This window comes from Chionomys nivalis, chromosome 18 (assembly GCF_950005125.1).
Source record: "Chionomys nivalis chromosome 18, mChiNiv1.1, whole genome shotgun sequence".
In the NCBI taxonomy this organism is placed as follows: domain Eukaryota; kingdom Metazoa; phylum Chordata; class Mammalia; order Rodentia; family Cricetidae; genus Chionomys; species Chionomys nivalis.
In genome coordinates, this window is record NC_080103.1 from 8,417,992 (window position 1) to 8,444,045 (window position 26,054).

Sequence of the window (26,054 nt, forward strand, 5' to 3'; positions counted from 1 at the left end):
GCTGAGAAGCATATGAAACATTTAAAAAACGATACAGAAAAAAAGTTTTTTAAGTTGTTGTTTGTTTGTTTGTTTGTTTGTTTTTTGAGACAGGGTCTGTTTGTAAATAGCCCAGGCTGGCCCAGAACACCATACATAAACCAGGCTGGCCCAGAACACCATACATAGACCAGGCTGGCCTAGGATACCATACATAAACCAGGTTGGCCCAGAACACCATACATAAACCAGGCTGGCCTCAAACTCACAAAGATCCTCCAACCTCTGCCTCCTGAGTGCTGGGATCAAAATTGTGTACCTGCTTGCTCTTTGGGCTGAGGAGGGAGGAAGACTTGATTGGGGGAGGGGGAGGGAATGGGAGGTGGTGGCGGGGAAGAGGCAGAAATCTTTAATAATTAAATAAATTAATTAATAAGAAAAAAAATTGTGCACCTCTGTGCCTAGCCTAACACAGAAAAGTTTTAAAGAAAGGAAAATACATGAGACAAAAACAACCAGAAGAAAACTGAGATCAGCAAAAATCAACTGTACCCCCCAAAAAAGTAGTAGTAGGTACAGAGAAAACAGGTGGGCATGGCAGGAGTCCGTCATTCCAGAACTTCTCCATTAAAAGAGGAGGCAGAGACAGGCTCACTGGGCAGTGCACAGGCCAGCCAGCCTGGAGGGGATCCTACCCTAGCAAGGCAGGAGAGAAACAACTGCCAAAAGTTGTCCTCTGACCTCCCTTGCAAGCAAGCAATCCTCATGAAACATCATGTCTGCCCTTACATGTTTACACACACACTTACACACACACACACATACACACAATAAGTAGATAAATAAACAGACATTTTAAAGGGGGACTGGGTAGGTGGGTCAGAGGTTGACAGCACTTACTGCTATTGCAGAGGATCTGAATTCAGTTCCCAGCACCCGCATTAGGTAGTTACTATCTGTAACCAGGTCCAGGGGCATCTAGTGCCCTCTCCTGGCCTCTTTGGGGAACTGCACTCACCTGCACATACTGTCACACAGTTAAACAAGCATAATTTTAAGATCTTAAAGAGAAATTTTAAAAAAGAGAAAGAGATGCTGGACAGGTAAGAACACCAGATGTCCCCAGGACCTTGGCAGATGCTGAATAGACACCAATGGAAGAGCAAAGCCTGGCATCTCCGTCAGCGGGGTCAGGAGAGCTAGTGGAATGGCATGTTAAGAGGTGACAGGAGAGAAGGCTGGGCCCGGGGCAATCACAGTGACAACTTCCTTGTGTCATCCACATGGCGGTGCTGTAGAACAGAGGACATTTCCATGTTCTTGTTTTACATCAACCAACAGAACTCTGACCTTCAAAGAAAGTTCTTTCTCATTGTGGTGCTCAACCTCCAGGATTCCCCAAAAGACTAGCCACTGTCACATATAGCTATTGAAGTCTAAATATAAGTTAATTAAAATGAAATAAATTGTAAGATTCAGTTTCTCATTTATACTAGCCACACTTGAAGTGGTCAGTAGCCACATGTGACTACCACATTGGACAGCTCAGCTACGGAACACTGGCTTAGAATAATAAAGTTGTTGCCGGCAAGTACTCTAAAAAGAAGTCGATAAGAAAAATTTTAATTATATGTATGTATTTATTATGTCTAGGATGGAGTACATGTATACCATAGCATGCATGTGGAGGTCAGAGGCCAACTTTCAGGGATTGAACTCAGGCTTGGCTGCAAGATTCTTTACCTACTGAGTCATCTAACTGGCCCAAGAAATTCTGAGGATAACAGACTGGCAAGGACTGTTCTCACCACTTTCTGCCACTAGCATCAGACTAGGCTCTGGATCTCCGAATGAAAAGTCCGCCCAAACAGCTGGAATCCTGGCCTGTGGACTGGAGCCCAGAAGGGCAGACTGGGAGCTTATGCCCTAGAACGCCCTGCAGGCAGGAGTGTGGGAGAAAGGAAGCAGGAGGGACAGGAGACACTGTTGGTGTCAGAGCCCTTAAGGGATGTTCCAGCTGAGACAGCCAGCACTCTCTAGCGTCAGTGTGTTTCCACCCTGTTGTGCACCTGGTGGTCAGCCAGTGTTACACAGATTTAACAAAAAAAAAAAAAAAGGTTTATTTTTTTTTCTCCCTTCTGCAGACCTATTCCCCTTTGTTCTGTTGTGGTGGTAACCAGCCAACTTAGTAAGACTGAAAGAAGAAAACTTTTTATTTCCTGTACTGTTCAGAGTGTTGATGAGAAGACCTTATACACACAGGCAACAGGTGAGAAACTGCACTGTCTCTGGGCTGGGAGGTTGGCCTGGCTTGGGGTTACCTCTGCTTTCATTTCAGAACACACAAAACAAGTTCGATGTTTAGGAGTTGAGTGTTTGAGAAAAGGGTAGCCTGGGATGGCCTTGAAATTGTCGCAACGCATAACCCTGAACTCCTGATCCTGCTCTCTCCACTTCCTGAGTTCTGAGTGTGGCTTGAACCACCCGCCACACCTGGCTTAGGTTGGTTGGGTTTTGTTTTTAGTTTTGTTTTTGTTTGGGGGGGAGAGGCTCAGTGCTGGATCAAACCCCATGGCTTTGTACACAAGCACTGTCACTGAGCTACATCCCAGCCCCATGGCTAAAGGCATTCTTACATACTGCTAGTGAAGGACTATTCACCAATATCTGTTACAACTGGAGGTGAGAGAACATTTGATCCGGCTCCAGGACTGTATCTCATAAGTAACACAGGAGGTTGCTACGCTTGAGGTACTGTACATCCCTCACTTGCAACTGCAAAAGAATAAGCAGAGCATTGACTCACTTCTGCGGAAAACTGGCTAAAGAACTACAGCTCTTCCCCAACTTATGCTGTGAAGCAAGTTCACTAACATATACTGGGTGAGAGCCAGAGAGGGCAGGGCAGAGATCTAAGTCAGTATCACTGGCGTAGAGAGAAAGGCAGAAGTTCTTCCATTTCTCCCCTTCCTCCCCTTCCCTTGCCCTTGCCTCCTTCCTCCCCTCCCTCCCTGTGTTTATTGTAAGAGCCATTATGTAGACCTAGATGAGGTAAGCCCAGGGACAGGGAGACGAGCAGCAACCGTGGCCAGCCGTGTCAGAGCCTGGACAGGACAAGGAAGATATATCACAAGGGAGCAGCCCACCAGAGGATGCCAAGACCCAAGGAAGGTGTGCCTGGAGCGTGGGAGCAGTGGCGGGAGCAGGCTCACTCTGACACACAGTCACAGAGAGGGAGAAAGTTGTAATTGAATCCTGAGCTTGCACAGGAGCTAGAGACACTCACTGGACATGTGGGTTTTCCCAGTCTGTTGTTCTTCCAAATAGTGTAATGACTTTTGAAAAGTCATTTTATCCACACTTTGCTAAATTATTCTCTAATAGTTTGGAGAGAGATATACATTTGTGCCAATTTCACAGTTTTTCTATAAACTTGAAATTGTTCCAGAGTAAAGACTCTGAAATGGGAGGAAAGGCAAATGTCTACAATTCTTTGCACGTACATAGACAGCTCTTGGAAGGGCACGGAGACTATTCTGGAAAGGGGACCGGGGTGGGCAGTTTACTGTAGGCCCTGTGCATATCCTGGGAGTAAGACATGAGAAATGATTACCAGGAAGGGAGTTGGACTTAATGGGTCCCAAAACTTAAAAGAAGCCCAATTTATCACAAAAAAAAAAAATCAACATTTGATATAAACCTGAAATTTTAGTTATGATGAGAAAAGAAACCACACAACCTGTTTCTGCTGACTTAGAGATGCAGGCTCCTTCCTGCTGAGCTCTCCATAGGCCACGAGCCAGAAATCCCACCTAGAAATGGCTCCTGTTCGTACTTTGAGCAGAGCATCCAACAGGACTTTGCAGGCAGGGCCCTGGAAGCCGCAGTTTGAGGTGCAGGTGGCCTACCCAGCTCTAGGTACATTCCCTTTACTTTTAGTGCACTTGTTTATGCTAATCATAGTGCTTGAGTTATGACACGGTCCCCATTGGAATATAGCTGTTCATCTTTTATTTATTCATCTACTAAATTTAATAATAAATAATACTCTAGGGCCTACCACCATATAGGAATCAGACTCTTAATCGTAGTTTATCTCTACGTACCCCACCTTTTCTTCCTGTTTAATGATAACTCTGATCTTGAATTTAGTAGCTTGTATTATTTTCTAGCTTCTACATTTTATTTTTAAAATTTCCTTAAGAATGACTGAGTATACCAGGTGTGGGGGTGCACACCTTTAGCCCCAGTGATCAGGAGTTAGAGGAAGGCAGATCTCTGAGTTTGAGGCCGGCCTAGTTCTAGCACAGCCCGGGCTACACAGACAAACCCTGTCTCAAGGGAGGGAGGGAGGGAGGAGAAAAAATGGTTCATAATCATAATCCTGCATTTGGGAGTCTGAGGCAGGAGGATTATGAGATTAAAGCCAACATGAGCTATATGGTAAGACTCTCCCTCAAAAAAGAAAGAATAACGTACATCTAAGGGGTGTGTTCATCAACTGTTCATTGTTAACTTTGTAGAAAGAGATTGTGATGTGTGGCTTCTCTGGGTTTGGTTTTCATTTAACTGTACGTTGCTGAGATTCAGCCCCAGTCTGGGCTGTGTGGTCCCTTCTTTCACTTCCGAGTAATGCCCCATTAGCCATCCCACCGAGTGACTTGGCTCGTCTAATAATGGGCTCTGCTCCTGCGGGCATGTTCTTGTCTGTGCCCTCTGCGTGGCAGGAGCTTGGCATCTGCCTAGAAGCAGAGTTTCTGGACGTATTAATACTCCGCTTTGCAGGGAGCCCCACTTATCGTCAAAAGCTGCCCCCAAATGTATGACGTTCTTTTGATCCCTGTCTTCTCTAGCAGTTGACAGATTTCTCAGTATTTACCAAAAAGCTTTTAAAATACATCTTTTTATTTCTTTTTGAGACAAGGTCTCACTCTGTAGACCAGGCTGGCCTCAAACTCACAGAAATCCACCTGCCTCTGCCTCCCAACTGCTAGCATTAAAGGTCTGCATCACCATGCCAGGCTAAAATGGAATCTTAGTGTCATTTAGATTTACATTTACCAGGTAACCTATAAAGTTGAATATCTCTTCATATGTTCATGACCATATTTGTTTCCCATTGTGTAAAATTCCTGTTGGCTTATATTCTCTTTTTTCTTGTTTTCACCAATTTCCAGGAGTTCTATAGTTACTTTTGGTTAAGCCTATGTTGGATAGATAGACACTCCATACATCCTGCAGTGTGTAAGATGGTTTTATTTGCTCTAAAGCATCTCTTTATGAACAGAAGTTTGTAATGTTAGTGTAGTTCCGGTTAGTAGATTTTTTTTTCCTTTATGAGTAATGCTTTTCATACTCTGTTTAAAAAGTCCACTTCCCCAAAGTGTCAGCTTTTCACAAGAACAATGGGTAAGGAGAGGAGGATGGCATAATGGTCTGAATCCACAGTCGGTTTGCAGCGCCATTCCAAGTCTTTCTCTTCTAGATTGCTTCTGGTGCTATGATAAAACGCCCTGAGCAAATGCAGTTTAGAGAAAGGAAAAGTTTACTTCAGCTTACTCTTCAGGCCACGGTCTACCACTGAGGGAAGCCATAGAGGACACTGCTTCAGTAAGCAGGCTCCTGCCTAGCTGCCTTAGGCAGCCCAGAACTGTCGGCTCCCACGGACCAATCTATATGGGCAAGCCCTTAATTGAGACACCCTTCTCGGGTATCAGGGCTGTCAGGTTGACAGTTAAAGCTTATTAGCACGCTCACAAAACCTTCCATATCAGTTGGCTCAGATAATTGTCATTTCCCAGGCTTCCTCTTGATAGAAGTATTAATGAATCATGAAGTAATGGAGGACCTGGTAGAGGGGAGGGAAGGTAATGACTTTGACAGTCAGAAATTGATTTGTTTACTTTTGAGACAGCGTCTGACTGGCATGGAAGTCACTATAGAGACCAGACTGGCCTTGTACTCACAGAGACCCACCTATCTCTGCCTCCCTCCTATGTGCTGGTATTAAGTGTGTGCACCACCACCCCCAGTCAAAAGTTAGTTAAGTTTTCTGAGAAACGAGAGTAGAAAGATAAAGATATGAGCAATCCCTTCCTACTGTCTTCCTGCTTGGCCTCATCAAATGGAAGTTTGACTTACAATCATCTATTGTTTTGTTGGTTTAGCTTTATTTATAAAACTGGATCCTGACAAACGTTTGACATAAAGAACTTCTGTTGAACTCCACGCTGTTCTGCATGAAGTCCCCCAACCCAAGCAGCACCGGTCTCCACTCCTGTCCCAGCTGCTGAACCCCCAGGGGAAAGCCTGCTCTCACGGACCCCTCAGAACAGCCTCTAAAATACAGGTCTGCAGGAACTCGCTGTCTGCCTTTCAGACTTGTCATAAGAAGCACTCCCTGGAAGAGTCTCAGCAGTCATGTGTCCCTAGGACAAATGTCCTGAAATATGAACAGACGCCACAGCTGACAAGCCCAGTACCTGCTCCAGTGCAGACTGCAGTGAAGGATTGCATTGAAACTCACTGCAAACATGGAAATGGAGTGGTGTGTGTGGAGTGTGCGTGTACACGAGCACAGACTGCGTGTTGCAGAGAGGTTTGTTGTTTGTGAACAAACATCTTTCCAGCCATCTTAGGGAACACAGCTCATTCCTATGGGAATGGATCCACACCTCTGTTGTCTAGGGTCCTAGAGATTAAACTGTTGTTCATTTTTTCCTCAACCTGTGCTATTGTATCTTATATCACTGTGCTGTCGTCACTGGGAGAAGGCTCTGTGAGCTTTCTGGAACTATAAGCTAGGTGGTTTAAACCAACACAGACTTCACTGTCATAGTCCCAGAGGCCAGAAGTCTAAAGTTAAAGTATTAACCAAACCTTGTTCCTTCTGAAGGTTGTGGGCAGGAGCTATTTCACATCTCCTGGCTTCTACCAAGAGAGCCTCCAGCATTCCCTGATTTTTAGACACAGCATGGTTTCCCATTGTATCTCTCCATCATATTCTTTCTGTGGTCCCTGATTCCAAATTTCCCTTTGAAAGGATTGAAAGGGTTTATTTATTTTTCTCTCTCCCTTTCTCTCCCTCTCTCTCTCTCTATCTCTATCTCTATCTCTGTGTGTGTGTATGTGTATGTGTGTGTAGGTGTAAGTGCTCAAATAAATTGGGAGATTAATGTGCTAGAAGACATATTTACTTCTTGTTTTTATGTTTATTTGTATATACGTGGGAGGGGCATGTATGTGCCATGAAAGTGTATGTGTGGAGTTCAGAGGGCAGTGTGAGGGAGCTGGTTCTCTCCTTCTAATGTGTGGGTCCCCAGGATTGAACTCAGGTCATCAGAGTTAGGGGCAAGCACCTTTATCTGCTGACCTATCTCTCCAGTCATCTTTTATTTTTATTTTTATTTATTTATTTATTTGGTTTTTCAAGATAGGGTATCTCTGTGTAACAGCCCTAGCTGTCCTAGAACCAACTCTTGTAGGCCAGACTGGCCTCCCAAACTCACAGAGATCCACTTGCCTCTGCCTCCCAAGTGCTGGTATTAAAGACGTGCGCCACCACCACCTGGCTTCATCATTTATTGTTTTTATTTTTCTTTTTTGAGATGAGACCTGGAGGTTTTTAAGTAGACCAAGCTGGCCTGGAACTCACAGAGGTCCACTTGCCTCTGCTTCCAAATGCCAGGGCTTACTTGTCACCACCTCATGGTTAACCATGGTATTTTGCAGCTGCTTTGTGCATTTGCTTTAAAGATTTATTTTTGATACACACCTTTATTTAAATACACACCTTTAATCCTAGCATTAGTTTTGGGGGGGTTGCGGGCTGTGTTCCTGCCGCCCCAGCTCCTGGTCGCCTAGCTAGCTTATGCCCCAAAATAACAATACAAACTCTATTCATTTAAACACTGTTTGGCCCATTTCTATTCATGTGTGTAGCACCCCAAGGTGTGCTTACTGGGAAGATTCTAGCCTACGTCCATCCTGGGTCGGAGCTTCATCGCATCTGCCCCAGAGAGCAGAGTTATCGAGTCTGAGCTCACTTCCTCTTCCTCCCAGCATTCTGTTCTGTTTACTCCACCCACCTATGTTCTAACCTATGAGGGCCAAGCAGTTTCTTTATTTTTTAACAAATGACCTTCCTCCATCATTTCCCCTTTTTCTGTTTAAACAAAAAAAGGAAGGCTTTAACTTTAACATAGCAAAATTACATATAACAAAACAGTTATCAAGTAAAAATTACAATATTTACATCTATTTTATCTTTATCATAACTAAGGAAAACATCTATAACTATCTATCTATTCTTCAACTCCATCAAAGACTCCAGAAGGATATAATATTACCTAAGTAAATGAGAAATAAGCAACTTTCAAACTCTAGAAATGACAGAGACATCTCGCTGCCTTGACAGTCACCCAAAGTTTCTCTGTACCGTTGGGGCATCCATCTTCGGCCTACAGGCCCATGGTTTCCAGCAGACATTTCCATGAAGCAGGAAATTTCAAAGGCAGTTCAGTCACTATCTGCTGTGTCCTGCAGAATATCTCGCAGACTCTTTCATGAATCAGGAACCCCGAAAAATCATCTCACCTTTAGGCAAGTTCAGTAGTCCTCTCTCTGCGGGTTCTCTGTGTCCAGTTTATGCAACAGTCCAGACAAGAGCAGTTTCTTGCCCAAATGGCTATTAAACTCCATAAGGATCCTCTTCGATGCCCATCTTCTTCTTGAAGTAGATTGGTGCTGCCAGGAGCAGAGTGTCTCATTGTCATGAAAAGTCCTAAGTTATTAAAACATTAAAAAGCATATTCCGTAGTCTTTGAAAGATATGAAGAATGTTTATCTAAAATATATCTATGTACATCTAGAAATCTAACATGACTACAAACTTGACTATTATAGATAACTATTCATTAACAACTTATATACATAACATTTTTACATGAGCTACACAATCACAATACCTTAATATCAGAAATACATATAACAAAATTGACCTTAAATTTAAATCACTAAAGCAAAATCCATATCAATGCAAATATTCATACCTATATCATATCCCCCTTTAAATGTAAAAGAACATTTATAAACAATATTTGGGAATATGGACATAGTTATTTCTCTCCAAACTGCTTCCTGCTGAATGGGGGCGCTGTTATTCAGATCTTTCATGGTTTAACCTGTGTGCTAGATTCATCTCAGTCAGCAGTCGAGTGAAGTAATTTTTTGAAGGTGTTCACAGCAACCCTTCAGGAGGACGTGGTCCATCATACCATATTGGGATAGAAACAATCCACAGGGTTTCATCCTCTGTGAAAACAAAAGAAGAAACTCCTTTCCAAAGCATCATGTCCTTAGATCCAAATTTTAAAGTCAAGGTATTTTGAAAATATCTATCTTGGATTAGTTCAGCAGCATTTATAAACAAATATCTTTTAGCAGCTGTTGCTCCTTCCTCAGCATTCAAACAATTCAAAGAGAGCATAATAGCATACAGTATCCAAATTCTCATTGTATTTTCCATCTTTGTGCAGCTTTATTTTAACCTCTATTTCATTTATTTTTACTTTACTTTCATTTTATTTTATTTTTGAGACAGGTTCTCTGTATATATTTGTCCTAAAATAACTCTGTAGACCAGACTGTCCTTGAACTCTCAGAGATCCTTCTGTCTCTGCCTCCCAGGCATTGGGATTAAAGGCATGTGTTACCACACCTTGAAGTCACAGAGGTCAATCTCCCTCTGCCTCCCAAGTGTTGGGATTAAAGGTGTGTACTACCACACCCAACTACTTTCTTCCTTCCTTTTTTTTTTACTTTTAAAAACTTTAACTTTTAGCCTGCATATATTCTTAACACACTGTAAATCATTTACAAGTTTTCTTTGTTTTTGACGCTCCACTCTCTTTACTGTATCTCTCTCTGTTTTTCTGACCACATGAGTCTTTAATTTACCAAGCAATATAGGTAGGATTAAAGCCGTCGCTTTGGCAGCTGAACCCAGTCCATTCCTTAGCTTTCTGCCATTCCAGCCTTGTGGCTGAAGTACCCACCAGAGCCCTCTTCATCGCCACAACTCTACAATGTTTCAAGGTCCTGGCCAGCAAGCAAGCTGCAACAGTATTAAGCAACACTCAAAAGCTCTGTAGTCAGGACCGCCTGCTTGAAAGTCAGAGTTTGCCCTGGCCGGACGGCCCACAAAGCCGGCATTTTAAAACAGCACAACTTTTTTCCTGCTGTGGCTGAAAACAAACAAGCATGCAGTCAGCTTTTATCAATACCATTTAAGTGTTTCGTGGCAGGACCTCTTAATGAGCTGCAGGGTTTTGCAACTAAAACTGAGTCAGGAAGCCTCTCTTAGATGAGAGCGCTTGCTTGCCTGTAGCAAGCAGAGCAGACCCAAGAAATTGCTGCTACCACGTCGGTCGCCATTCTGTTGGGGGGGGGTTGCGGGCTGTGTTCCTGCCGCCCCAGCTCCTGGTCGCCTAGCTAGCTTATGCCCCAAAATAACAATACACAAACTCTATTCATTTAAACACTGCTTGGCCCATTTCTATTCATGTGTGTAGCACCCCAAGGTGTGCTTACTGGGAAGATTCTAGCCTACGTCCATCCTGGGTTGGAGCTTCATCACATCTGCCCCAGAGAGCAGAGTTATCGAGTCTGAGCTCACTTCCTCTTCCTCCCAGCATTCTGTTCTGTTTACTCCACCCACCTATGTTCTAACCTATGAGGGCCAAGCAGTTTCTTTATTTTTTAACCAATAGACCTTCCTCCATCACATTAGCAGTCAGAGACAGGTGAACCTCTATAAGCTCCATGCTGATCTATAGAGTGATCTATAGTGTAGTCTATATAGTAAAACCCTGTCTTTACAAAGATTTATTTATACGTAACTGTGTCTGGGTGTGTGAGTGTGTATCATGCATATGGGTGCCTGAAGAGGACAGAAGAAGGTGTCAGATCCTCCGGAACTGGAAATCAAGCTCCTTCAGAAGAGCCATACTTGCTCTTTCTCCAGAAGAGCCATACTTGCTCTTTCTTGCCTCCCGTATTTTGCTTCTTTTTTTAATTAATTTTTAAAATAATTTTTTAATAATTAATTTTTATTCTTTGATAATTTTATACATGTGTACAACATATTGGACATTTTCTCCCCCATTCCTCTCCCAGACTCTTGCAGATCCACCCTGTTGCCTCCCATCTTTGTTTACTGTCTCTTTTAAAAATAACCCACTGAGCCCAGTTTTTGTTGCCCATGTACTCATGGGTGAGGTCATCCACTGGAGCAGATCAACCTATCAGGAGCCACACTCGTTTAAAACAGTGACTCTCCCTTCCCCATAGTCACCTGCCAATGTCTCCTCAATGACGGCTGGGGCTTGTGAACCATTCTGGGATACTGACTGGTTTGATCTTGTACAGGTCTTGGAAGGGAACAACAGCTACTATGAGTTCATGGGTTCAGTGGTGCTGTTGTGTCCAGTCCTCCTTGACCTCTGGCTTTGCCGGTTTTTCCATCCCCCTCTTCAGCAGGAGTGGCTATGAAACAGATGACCCATTTGTGCCTGAGCACTCCCGAGCACTCTGTAAACACTTACGCTCTTGTGAGGTTCCATCCAATGCACAAAGGAATTTACTTGATGTAGTCTGGGAGCTGCACTGATCTGTGAGTACAGAGATGCTTTTAGCAAAATCATAGTAGACCTCATGGGGCCTACCAGTTCCCCAGCGATGGGTCCTTGGCCAGACTTACAGTACCAGGCTTGTATTTCCTCCTGTGGAGCAGGTCTTGAATCCTATCAGAAAGCAGTTGGTTACCCCATGACACTATGCCACTATTGCATCCACAGACACACCTTTCCACATCAGTCGTTAGCTCACAGGGTCATATTTTGCTTCTTGGTGCAGGCAATAGATACTGTGGGGACTTCTGTTTCCTGCCTTTCTCTCCTTTTACTAAAAGTGTAGACTAAATCCTGTGAAATTGCCATTACTGGTGTCATAATGGTCAAGTGTCAACAACTTCCAGAATCTTGCTCTAGTAATTTAGGGATAGTTGTTGAGTCCCTACCTGTGGGGTTACATAGGCCCTGATCTGTGAAGGAACATAGCTCCTTTTCTAAACCAGGAACATGCTTGGCAGAGTCAGTTTTAGCCTAGGCCAGAGCCTTGGGAGCTTTCCCCTAAGGCCCTGGTGTATGGAAAAAAAACACAGTTCCTGCTCTAAAACCAGGAATGTGCTTGGCAGAGCCAATAATGTCTTAAGACCAGGCCTTGAGAGAACTGCAGCTTTGGATCCTGAGAACCCAACTCATCCCACCTTAAGATGCTATGGTTATCAGTCCCAAAGCTGGTGTGTGCTTGATTTGTGCAGCTCTTGAGATGCCCTGTATTCCCTTTGTGTAACATTTCCTGATTAGTTCCTGCTGACTTCATCCCATTGTCTGATGGCTTTATGTTGACTCTGTCCCCTCTTTTCCCCACAAACTGTATATAAATTCTTTACTTAATAAACCTGTTGTCCATGAGCCATCCACTTATACAAGATCTCCTAATCCCAAACTTTCCTGCCTTCTTTATCTTCTCATACGGTCGTCATCCCCAGGTCAGGTAGCCATGTGGTACCCCACCAGTCATTCTTCTACAGCCTAAGATCAGCTGGATGCTCCAGAGCTAGAGCCAGCGCCAGCTGAACCTGGAGTGGCCAAGCCACGGAAGGGACTCAGGTCCTAGGAGAAGTTCTGGTAGCCACCTGTAGCCCATATAGGGTTGAAATTGGCAGTTGCTTCTCCATGGAAACTCCAACAGAGTTTGAGGAAGTGCCTGGGAAGTGGTGGGCTATGGCTTTGTAAGCCACTTACCTTTGAGCAACAGCCACCATTTATTTCCATTCACCCTTTCAGCCAATTCTGAAGCTTCTGAGAGAGTGTTATGACAACTTGTATTTCTTGGACTTGGCATATTAAATGGGAAGCTGAAAGAACAATGTGCCATCGCTGTCTGTTATCTAGTTACAGGTGGAAGTTGAAACAGTGCCGGTTTTTCATGCCTGTCATTTGGCTTTATTGGACAGCCTTGTAGAACCTCCTAGCTGAAAGAATGCTGAGGAACATTCATTCCTTTCTCTGGATCTCCTTTTCTCTCCTAGCCATGTCTCTCCCCGGCCTCCATTCTCACAAAGTGGACTGTGGCACATGATCAAGCTCAGCCATGGAAAGTGTCAGCTGCTGTTCATAGGGAAATTGTTTCCTTACTTTAGAGCAGATTTCGCAGGAGCCATGGAACCTTGGCAATCTTGTCTTCCAGTTGTATTTGATATGTATTTGAGACCACTGTGTTAATTTTTTCACAATGATTAAAAGAAATAATTCAAAGAACAATTTGTTTTGTTAAGTTTGGGACTGCAGGCTATCTGTACCATGTGTAGCCTCTTTCTTCTGCTGCCACAGGGAAGATGGCAGCCCTTCTACTGTGAGTCTCCAACCTAACAGATTCCCCACGTGTCCAGACTTGGGAAGAATAGCAGACATCATTCTCCCTTCCCTAAGGAAGTTTATAGACCTCAGATTGCTAGTCTCTGGGATTTGAACAGGCCACCCATATAATGGGTGCCTGTCAGTTAGATGTGCCACTCCTTGGAGTCTCCTTGGTGTCCTGCCTGCTAATACAAGACTCCCTCTCCTCCTGCCTCCCACCAGAGAACTAGGGACAGCCGGATCTCTACATGAAGTCACTCCCTTCTGAGATTTATAAATATGGAACCTCCTATTTATAATAAATAGCAGAAATCTAGGCTCGGGAGAAAGAAGGGGAAGAATAGGAGAAGAGTGAGGGGCATGTCAAGGGCAAGAAGTCAGGCAGATGCCAGACAGACAGACAAACAGTGAAGCAGTGAAAGTAAGATATACAGAAAAAAGAAAGGTAGTAAGCCCCAAGCAAAAGGTAGATAAAGAGAAATGGGTTAATTTAAGCTAAAAGAGCTAGCCAGAAACGTACCTAAGCTAGACCATGCATTCAAAATTAATACTAAGTCTCTGTGTCATGGTTTGTGTACTGTTTGATGTCAAAAAAGAAAAGATCTGGTACAATGATATATGCCAAGGATCTCCTGCCAATAAAACCATTTATAGCCAATTTTAAGTAATGAAGAGTTATAGAAGAAGGGGATCATTTTTTTTTGAGACATGTAGCTGTCCTAGAACTCACTATGTAGACCAGGCTAGCCTCAAACTCACAGAGATCTGCCTGCTTCTGCCTACCAAGTACCAGGATTAAAGGTGTGCACCATAATGCCCAGCAAAGAAGTGTGTCTTAAATCAACCATACCTGGAGTCAATTCTTGAATTTTCCTTTTGTCTGTCCTACAGGTGAAGTCCAAGCACCTGAAAAGTAATACTCAGGTCCTTTTGTTAGAAGTTTCGTTGATGCAAAATATTAGTGGACAACATTTCCTCATAAAGATTTCCAAAAACACAGCCATCAGCTGGGTATGGTGCCATGCCCCTTTAATCCCAGAATTTGGGAAGCAGAGGCAGGAGGATCTCTGAGTTTTAGGCCATCCTGGTCTACATATCAAGTTCTAGGACGGCCAGAGTTGCACAGTGAAACACTGTCTAAAAACAAATGAACAAGAAACCAAAACCCTCAACCATCAAAAGCAAATACTGCTACAGACTGCTAGCAGACAACAGTTAAAAATTTTTACAAGAACACAGCCAACAAAATCAATTCTTTAAAGAGACTAGTTTGCAAATTCAGTATTAATTTACAAACATGTGTAGAAGGAGCAGCGGGCCGCTTCTTGCCCCCTGGCTCCTGGCCACCTGGCTAGCTTATGCCCCAAAATAACAACACACAAATTGTATTCTTTTAAACACTGCCTGGCCCATTATATCTAGCCTCTTCTTGGCTAATTCTCGCATCTTGATTAACCCATTTCTAATAATCTGTGTAGCACCACGAGGTGGTGGCTTACCAGGGAAGATTCAGCATGTCTGACCTGGCGGCTGGCTCCTATGCATCTGAGCCAGAGAGGAGAGGCATGGCCTCTGCCTAACTTCCCTTCTTCCCAGCTTTCTGCTCTGTTTACTCTACCCACCTATGTTCTGACCTATCAGGCCAAGCAGTTTCTTTATTAACCAATGAAAGTATGACCCTCCTCCATCATTTCCCCTTTTTCTGTTTAAACAAAAAGGAAAGGCTTTCACTTTAACATAGCAAAATCACATATAACAAAACAGTTATCAAGCAATAATTACAATTACAATATTTATATCTATTTTATCTTTTATCATAACAAAGGAAAACAACTATAACTATCTATCTATTCAACTCCATCAAAGACTCCAGAAGGATATAATATTACCTAAGTAAATGAGAAGTAAGCAACTTACAAAACTCTAGAAATCACAGAGACATCTCACTGCCTGGACAGTCACCCAAAGTTCCTCTGTACTGTTGGGGCATCCAACTTCGGCCTACAAACCCATAGTTTCCAGCAGACTTTTCCATGAAGCAGGAAATTTCAAAGACAGTTCAGTCACTATTTGCTGTGTCCTGCAGAATGTCTCGCAGACTCTTTCATGAATCAGGAACCCCGAAAGACCATCTCACCTTTAGGCAACTTCAGCAGTCATCTCTCTGAGAGTTCTCTGTGTCCAGTTTATGCAACAGTCCAACCAATAGCAGTTTTTTGCCCAAATGGCTATTAAACTCCATAAGGATCCTCTTCGATGCCCATCTTCCTCTTGAAGTAGATTGGTGCTGCCAGGAGCAGACAGTCTCATTGTCATGAAAAGCCCTAAGTTATTAAAACATTAAATGCCATATTCTGTAGTCATTGAAAGATATGAAGAATGCCTATCTTACTGAAATATATCTCTATCTAGAAAATCTAACTAACATGACTACAAAGCTTGACTATTATTAATGATTATCCATTAACAACCTATATACATTATATTTTTACATGAACTAAACAATCACAATACCTTAGTCAAGGTCAGAAATACATATACATATAACAAAATTGACCTTAAATTTATATCAATAAAGTCAAATCCATACCAATGCAAATTATTCATATCTATATCAAACATGTTTCTTTTTAAGATTTATTTTTATTTTTTTTCTCCCTTGGACTTGCAAGTGATTGTGAGCCACCCAATGAAGGAGCTAAGAATCAAACCCAGGTCCTCTGGAAGAGCAGCCCTCACTCTTAACCACTGAGCTGCCACAGTGTTGAAAACAGGAGCAACACCAAGATGTCGCAAAGTAAAAATTTACTAATGGCTGGGCCATATTTTCTGTCTCCCATAGAAGGAGAATGAAAATGACAGACTAAAGGAGGAGCAGTCTCTTTATACCAAGTGAGCAAGTGATTAAAGATGGAATTTGGCAGTTTTTTTTATGGTCATGGGAAAGGTACATGTTATGGGTTTATGGTCTGTTGATGTGGGATTTCCCTCTGTATGCTGTGATTACCATTAATGAACAAAGAAACTGCCTTGGACCTATAGCAGGGCAGAACTTAGGTAGGCGGGGAAGACAGAACTAAATGCTGGAAGAAAGAAGGGCAGAATCAGAGAGAAACCGTGGAGCCACCACCAGAGACAGATGTGCTGAAACTTTACTGGTAGGCCACAACCTATTGGTGATGCACAGATTAATAGAGATGGGTTAAATTAATATGTAAGAGTTACATGGGAAGAATAATTGTCCCATTAATGAGACACTGGACTTACACTTCTTAGGAAGTCCTTCCTACATGTGGCAGTTTCTACATCATAGTCAAGCCTGCTTGCTTCCTGATCTCCAACGCAAACAAGAAAAATAAGGCATAGCTTTTACTTTTGCCATTCCCATTCTCTTATTCTTTTTTTCTTTTTGGTTATTCATGATAAGGTTTCTCTGTGTAACAGTACTCATTGCCCTAAAACTCACTTTGCACACCAAGCTGGTCTCAAATGCACTGAGATCAGCCTGCTTCTGCCTCCACAGTGCTGGGATTGAAGGCATGTGCCACCACAATGGGCTCTTGTGGGAACTGCAGCCCCGAGTTGATATCCCTGCCCCCATTTGAGGTGCTTATCTGCAAAGAAAACATAATAAATTCCCTTTGCTCCTGGAGCAGGGAAAGGAATTTTGAGTGCATGGTGACGGGTCCTTGATCCCTGCCAGGGTCAGGTTACAGTCCCTTCACAGCCCCTCCTCATTTGGTGCCATGGTATAAAGCCAGCCCAGCCAGACAATAAAGAAGAAGCTGTTTTACTTCAAAAAAAATATATATATATAAGAGTTAGCCAATAAGAAACTAGAGCTAATGGGCTCTAGTGATTTAAATAATACAGTTTCTGTGTGATTATTTTGGGTCTAAGCTAGCCGGGCAGCCCAACAAGCAGCCCCCTCCAACAGTCAGTCAGTTAACATCCACAAAACATCTTATGGTCAGTTCATTCTTGGAACACTGGAAACAATTTACAATGTGTAATATGCAAGATTATTGAGGAAGAGTAAATTTAAAAAAAAAAAAAAGTTGATCTCTAGCTGAGGACATGCTCAAAGTCCACTACTGTTTAACTAAAAAGAAAATGGAGACAGGCTGCAACTGCACACAGTGGACCAAGACATGAGTGATCAGCCAGCCAGCTGGGCACCCCATTCTCTAGGCCCTCGGTACTGGAGCAGAACCCCAGATCCCTCACCCACCTGCCTCAGCTTCACTAGCCAGTCAGCAGGCAAGATTCCTGCAGATAGGCTGCTCCAACATCCCCACCCATCCATCAGACCCTGAAAGCTACAAGGCCTATTCCACCCCTGAACCCACCCATCCCCTGCAAGCTCAGAGGAATTCTGAATCACAGTCTGCAACTACACAGAGTAAATCAAGAAAGCAGCCAAGAGAGACCTTAGCAGCTCCCTGAGACACAAATAGTAACTGCACAGAGTAAACTAAGAGCATCTCCCTAAGACACAGAGAGTAACCATAAGGAGTGGACCAAGAGGCAAAGACACTGTTGGCAGCAGCTGGAGGAAGAGATGAGTAGGCGCCAATGCAAAAATTCATTCAACAATCTAAAAAAGCAACATGGTAACACCAGAACCCAGTGGTCATAAAACAGTAAGACCTGATCATCCTAAACCCAGAAGAAGCAGAAGAAAATGATCTTAAATATAACTTTATAAAGATAGAAACCATTAAATAAAAAATAAAAAATTCCTTAAAGAACTGGAGGAAAAGACAAAAAAAGATGGAAGAAATTAATAAATCTCTTAAAGAAACTCAAGAAAACAAAGAAAAAGCAATCAAACAGGTAAAAGAAACAGTTCAAGACTTGAAAACTGAAATAGAGGCAATAAAGAAAACACAAACTGAGGGAATTCTGAAAATGGACAATCCAGGTAAGCAAACACAAACTACTGACGCAAACATAAGCAGCAGAATACAAAAGATGGAAGACAGAATTTCAAATGTTGAACATACTATAGAGGAAATAAATTCATTGGTAAAAGAAAGTGAAAAATTAAATAAATTCTTAACACAAAACATCCAGGAAATCTAGGACACCATGAAAAGATCAAACCCGAGAATAATAGGTATAGAAGAACTCCAACTCAAAGGCACAGAAAATATATTTGACAAAATCATAGAAGAAAACTTTCCCAACCTAAAGAAGAATATGCCTATGAAGGTACAAGAAGCTTACAGAACACCAAATAGATTGGACCAAAACAAAAAGAAAGTCCCCACACCATATAATAATCAAAACATACAGACAAAGGAAAAAGACCAAGTAGCATATAAAGACAGACCTATCAGAATTATACTTGACCTCTCAATGGAAACCATGAAAGCCAGAAGATCCTGGGCAGATGTGCTACAGACATTAAGAGACCATGGATGCAAGCCCAGACTACTATACGCAACAAAGCTTTCAATCACCATCAATGGATAAAACAAGATATTCCATGACAAAACCAAATTTTAAAAATACCTATTCACAAACCCAGCCTTACAGAAAATATTAGAAGGAAAACTCCAACCCAAGGAAGCTAACTGCACCCAAATAAAACACAGGCAACAGATAACCTCACACCAACATACCCCAAATAAAGGAAACACAAACACTACCACCAAAAAATAACAGGAATTATCAATCACTGATCACTAATATTTCTTAATATCAATGGACTCAATTCATCTATAAAAAGACACAGGCTAAGAGAATGGATACAAAAACAGGATCCATCCTTCTGCTGAATACAAGAAACACACCTCAACCACAAAGACAGATATCAACTCAGAGTAAAGGGTTGGGAAAAAAATTTTCCAATCAAATGGACCTAAGAAACAAACTAGTGTAGCTATCCTAATATCTAAGAAAATAAACGTCAAACTAAAATCAATCAGAAGAGATGGAGAAAGGCACTTTATACTCATAACAGAAAAAATTCATCAAGATGAAGTCTTGATCTGAACACCTATGCCCCAAATAGAAGAGCATCCACATATGTAAAAGAAACATTACTAAAGCTTAAATTGCACATCAAACCACACACACTAATAGTAGGAGACTTCAACACCCAACACTCCCCAAAGAACAAGTCAACCAGACAAAAAGTTAACAAAGAAATAAGAGACCTAACAGATTTTGTGACTCAAATGAACTTAACAGATATCTATAGAACATTCCACTCAAACACAAAAAGAAAATACCTTCTCAGAACCTCATGGTACTTTCTCTAAAACTGACCACAAACTTCAACAGATACAAAAAATTGAAGTAGCCCTATGTATCTTACCAGAATACCATGGTTCAAAAGTTAGAATTAACAACAACACTAATTGCAGAAAACCTAAAAACTCATGGAAATTGAACAGTGTTCAATTAAATCACCCCTGGGTCAAAGAAGAAATTAAAAAAAAGAAATTAAATACTTATGAGAATTCAATGAAAATGACTATGTAGTCAAATATGGAACACTTTGAAAGGAGTGCTAAGAGGAAAGTTCATAGCACTAAGTGCCTACATAAATTAAGTGGAGAAATCTCACACTAGCAACTTAACAATACACCTTGAACACTTAAGAAAAAAAAAAAAACAGACTCACCCAGGAAGAGTAGATGACAGGAAATAATCAAATTGAGGGCCAAAATCAATAAAATAGAAACATAGAAAACAGTATAAAGAATCAATGAAACAAAGAGCTGGCTCTTTGAGAAAATCAACAAGATAGACAAATCCTTATCCAAACTAATCAAAAGGCAAAGAGAGAACAAATTAACAAAATCAGAAATGAAAAGGGGGACATAACAACAGAAGCTGAGGAAATCCAGAGAATCATTAGGTCATACTACAAAAACCTATACTCCACAAAATTGGAAAATGTAAAATTTTCTGGATAGCTACCACATACCAAAATTAAATCATTAGCCATCAGGGAAATGCAAATCAAAATGACTCTGAGATACCATCTTACACCTATCAGAATGGCTAAGATCAAAAACACCAATGATAGCTTATGCTGGAGAGGATATGGAGTAAGGGGAATACTCCTGCATTGCTGGTGAGAATGCAAACTTGTACAATCACTCTAGAAATCAGTATGGTGGTTTTTCAGAAAATTGAGAATCAACCTACCACAAAACACAGCAATACCACTCTTGGGCATATACCCAAAGGATGCTCAACCATACTACAAGAACTTTTGTTCAATTATTTTCATAGCAGCATTATCTGTAAAAAGCCAGAACCTGGAAACAACCTAGATACCCCTCAACTGAAGAATGGATAAAGAAAATGTGGTACATTTATGCAATTGAGTACTACTCAGTGCAAAAATAATAATAATAATAACATCTTGAAATTTGCATGCAAGTGGATAGAACTAGAAAAAAACATCCTGAGTGAGGTAACCCAGACCCAGAAAGATGAGCATGGTGTGTACCCACTCATAGGTGAATACTAGCTATAAAGCAAAGGTTAAGAAGCCTATAGTCCATGACCTCAGAGAAGCTACATAACAAGGAGAAACCTAAGAGAAACATACATAGAACCTCCTGGGAAGGGAAAATCGACAAGATCTTCTGAGAAAATTGGAAGTATGGGGGTGGGAGGAGAAGGAAAGGCAGAAGGGGAGGAGAAGGGGAGAGGGAAGAGAACTAGAGGGAACAGGATGGGGTAAGAACAGAGACATAGAAAAAGGAAAGATATATCTTAGTTGAGGGAACCATTATGGAGCTAGCAAGAAACCTAGCACTAGAGTAATTCCCAGAAATCCACAAAGATGACCCCAGCTAAAACCGTAAGTAATAGTAGAGAGGGTGCCTGAACTGGCCTTGCCCTGTAGTCAGATTGATGACTGTTGTAAATGTCACCATAGAACTTTCATCCAGAAACTGATGGAAGCAGATGCAGAGAACCACAGCAGAGCATTGGGCTGAGCTCTCAAAATTCAGCCAAAGAGATGGATGAGTGAGAATATGAGCAAAGAGGTCAAGACCATGATGGGAACATCCACTGAAACAGCTTACCTGAGCTAATGGAAACCTTCCAACTCAGGCTTGACAGTGAAGGAACCAGCATAGGACCAAAGTAGGCCCTCTGAATGTGGGTGACAGTTGTATATGTCTGGGGCAGACTATGGGGCCACTGGCAGTAAGACCAGAATTTATTCCTACTGCTTGTTCTGGTTTTTTGAAACCCATTTTCTCTGGAGATACACCTTCCTCAACCTAGATATAGTGGGGAGGGCCTTGGGCCTACCTCAGAGCAATGTGTTAGATTTTGTTGACTCCCTATGGGAAGCATTCGCCTCTCTGAGGAATGGATGGGAGGTGGGATGGGGAGTGTCAGGAGGGGAAGGTGGGAGGAGCAGGAGGAGGAGAGGGAGGTGGGAATGAATTTGGCATGTAAAATGAGAAAAGATAAGTTTTTTAAAATAAATTTAAAAAAGAAAATGGAGTCAGCAGTCCCTAAACAGTGCCCTCTCTATAGTTCACACAGACATACCTTTCAGCTAGCAGAATGGACTGCTCAGACTGCGTAGTGTTAGTATAACCAGATATTAGGACATTTTTGTAATAAGCTTTTCAAGCAGGGAAGTGGAACACTGAAGTTTCTTTTCCAAGATGCATTGTTATGCCATCATACAGACTCAGCAGATTAATATCCAAAGGCTGGCTGGGTGGTGATGGTGTATAGTTACAGCCTACTCATTCACTCCTGGCCACCCAGACCCAAAATAATCATACAGAAACTATATTAATTGCAACACTACTTGGCCAATAGCTTCGACTTATTAACTAACTCTTACATCTTAAAATAGCCCATTCCTATTATTTTGTATTTTACCATGAGGCTTATGGTTTACTGGTAAGGTTTTGGGCATCTGGTGTCTCTCTGACTCTGTCTTCTTTCTCCCAGCAGTTAGTTTAGTTTTCCTGCTTATTTCTATTCTGCTCTGTCATAGGCCCAAGCAGCTTCTTTATTCATTAACCAATAAAAGCAACACATATACAGAAAGACTTCCCAAATCACTGGTGTGTGTCTTTAATCCCAGCACTCAGGAGGCAGAGGCAGGTGGATCTCTGTGAATTTGAGGACAGCCTGGTTTAAAAGTAAGTTCCAGGACAGTCAGGGCTATACAGAGAAATCCTGTCTTGAAAACACAAAAAATAAACAACAACCAAAAAAACAAACAAACAAAAAAAAAGAATCAAGAACCTGGACTTGAATCTACAGCAGGATTCGGGAGTGGGAGGTACTTTGCTTCCCATATTTAGTAACATAAGTTGATTTAGTTTACTTTATCTATATGTACAGGTAGGCTTGTTCGTTTGTTTTGACTTGCATGTGCATACTTGGTACACTCAGAGGTGAGAAGAAGGAGTCAGATTCCCCTAGAACTGGAGTTGCAGATGGTTGTGAGTTGCCACGTGGGTACTGGAATCCACTCTGGGGCCTTTAGAAGAGCAGCCAGTGCTCTTAAAGACTGAGTCATCTCTCCAGCTCCTAATTGGGTACTTTCAAACAACAGGGCTGTGATACTAAAAATGTCTGGAATGTGGGGACAGAGAATTGCCTGGGAGGTGTGGCAAGGCTGCGTCCTTGAGAGGCCCTGACTAGACCAACGGTTTTGTCCCTGATTTAAACAACGGTGTTGTCCCTGAAGCAATATGGAAGGGGTGGGGGATTACAGGGGAAATTTAGCATGGTAGATTGTTCTTTTTTTTTTTTTTTTTTTTTTGGTTTTTTTCGAGACAGGGTTTCTCTGTGGCTTTGGAGCCTGTCCTGGAACTAGCTCTGTAGACCAGGCTGGTCTCGAACTCACAGAGATCCGCCTGCCTCTGCCTCCCGAGTGCTGGGATTAAAGGCGTGCGCCACCACCGCCCGGCTTGGTAGATTGTTCTTAAAGGGGTGTTCGGAGGGGCAGTGGCAGAGACACAGACAGTGCAGAGAGGAGTGTGTAACTAAGGTCAGGCCACCTGGGCAGGGGCTGTCTGTGGGGGAACCCCTGGGGTGGCAGTCTTCTTCCAGGTGGTGTGCCTTCTTCCATGCTCATTTGATGGGCAGAGTCCACCCTGAAAGTATAGAAGTGTTTTGGGGACTGCTGGAGGTCCAGAGCAGACATTCCAAGCTCGGGTGTAACACAGGAATGGAGGTGTCAATAAACAGTTGCTGGAGCAGCCTGGCCACTGCGTTGCATAACAAGAGATCTGAGGCGCCAAGGCTCAGCCAGGAGGGTGTTAATAGGTTTTCTGCCCCGCCCCCCATACTAAGGTTCTCCACCAACACAGCAAGCCAGATCAAGCCAAACTGAAAAAGTTTAACAACAGGTCTGTTGATCAAAGCCACTCCCAAACAGGATCTCTGGTCCCAGAGATCCAGGCCAGAGAAGGTGTATGTCCAGGCCAGGGCAGAAAAGTTTTATAGATTGTAGGCACGGGATGATAGTGCGTCCACCACAAGCTGGGTTTGTGGCCCAAGTATGGTCAAAAGCTGAGCACTTAGGTGGGGACTTGGGCAGCTAACAACTTCACGGAAGAAGCTGCAATGGTCGCCAAGGATATGGAACTGGGCTTTTTGGTGCCTTCCCTTTGTTCAGATACTCTCTGGGACGGTGAGGTTTGGAGAGAGAAAGATAGAAATGGGACTTCCAGGACTATGCAGGGGCAAGCCTAGTGCCAATCAAACAGGTATAAAGAAAGAATTGTAGCAAAAGAAATATGAGAGTGTTGTCTTCAGCACTAGCCTCCAACTTAAGAAGTAAATTGGCTAAAAGAGGAGAAATGGAAGCATTAGGCTGCCATTGTTTGGGTGAGCCAAAAGTAGAAATCGACCCATATTAGACCAGTAATACAGAGTCCCTTCTGAGACTCCAAAGTCTGGAACCCATGAGACAAGTCCAGTATTGATGAGTGACCTAAAAGCAACAAAACATACCCAAGAGTCTGACTTTTTGCTACCAAGAAAGGGAAAATCCATGAGTCTTCATGCAGATGGGGATTCTGCACAAGAGACCATGGTAACCAAAGAATATTCTGCACTGGAATTGCTGGAGTTAGGGGAAAGCTTTAAACAAGCAAAGAGAATCTCCCACACGTGCCTTGTGAGGCCGTGGGATATGGGGGCAGATGGGCTCACTCTGAGTGCTGCAGAAGCAGAGAAACTGAGAGATGTAACCATGAGCCCTGAAGCCACAGGCTGCACATCCTGAGACCAGTACAAGGTACCAACCCGGAGCCTCTCTAGTCCAGAGAAGCAGCAGATACAGCTGGGGAGAGGGAATCATTATTCCACCTTGGCACTAGGCAGGGATGAGCAGCAAGAACCAGCCCCAGCAAGCTCAGCAGGGGTGGGGAAATACGGGGAGGCTCCATGGAAGAGTGCCAGGGTATAGAAGAGGAATGACTCAGAGATGACTGAGAACCATGGAGAGTTAAGCTAGTGCCTCCTGTCTATCATACTGTGCCCAACATGGACCTATGGAGGGAAAAACGGAAGTTAATGGGTAATAGCTTTTGAAGCTGTGTTACACCTTGCTTATGTATGCCATCAGTATCTCCTTTGTTGTGAACTTCTGTGATCACCAGATACTTGCTTGGAACAGAGTGGTGAAGGGTTTTAACAGGGTGATTTCCATAGTCCCACTGTTCATGATCAGAGTTGGGCCGCTCCTCTGCATAAACATTTTATTACATCTGCATAGCATAACACCAACCTTTGAGTGTTTTTGCAGATTTGGAGACTCAGTTAAGAGACATTGGAGTGCACCTGGCAAAGCAAGTCTGAGGAATTAGTTTACAAAGGGTGAAAAGGCCAGGTGGCTGTGGGTTTCTTGGGGGCTTTATGGTTGAGTAAAGCACAAGTGATACCCACCATATGACTAGGGAAAGTCTGCAATAGCTATCCTGTGCCTGTAATGTTAAAGGATCCAAAAGACGTGAGTTGATTAACTGGGGATCTCAGTATTGGTAGTAGGTTACCTCCTGTCTTAGTTACAGTTGTATTGCTGTAAAGATATACAATGACCAAGGTAACTTATAAGAAAAAGCATTTAATTGGGAGCTTGCTTATTGTTTCAGAAGATTAAACTATAACTATCATGGTGGGGCATAACGGCAACTGGCAGCCAGGCATGGTGCAGGAGCAGTAGCTGAGAGCTTACATCCTGATCCACAGGCAACAGGTATATATAATGTAAGACAGGGTCTGGCATGGACTTTTGAAACCTCTAAGTCAACCCCCAGTGACACACCTTCTCCAACAAGGCTACACATCCTAATCCTTCCTAAACTGTTCCATCAACCAGAGAACCAAACATCCAAACTTACAAGCTCATAAGGGTTATTCTTATTCAAAACACCATACATTCTTAGGAGTTTTAGCTCCAGAGATTCTAGAGACTCCTAAAACAATAAAGGATATTGTCACTGATTGTTTGTATCCCAGAATTGATAAGACCCTACTGCAGAAAAGAGTGCATGCTTTAGCTGTCAGACTTGGAGAAATAAAGCTAAGACTGGGCCCAAACTGTTCCCTCCCTGTGAGCTAGCTTCAGTGACTAAA

General features: G+C 42.6%; 1 protein-coding gene across 1 annotated transcript in view; it reads left to right on the forward strand.

Annotated features, from left to right (window-relative positions):
* The window catches only part of Them4 (thioesterase superfamily member 4), a 28,121-nt gene extending 20,587 nt beyond the window's left edge, over window positions 1–7,534 (forward strand). The window contains exons 5-6 of the mRNA XM_057793657.1: window positions 2,124–2,248; window positions 6,147–7,534. Of these exons, the coding sequence (XP_057649640.1) occupies window positions 2,124–2,248; window positions 6,147–6,187 (166 nt within the window). The 3' untranslated portion in view covers window positions 6,188–7,534. The remainder of the gene's footprint in view (window positions 1–2,123; window positions 2,249–6,146) is intronic.
* Window positions 7,535–26,054: the final 18,520 nt, after the last annotated feature.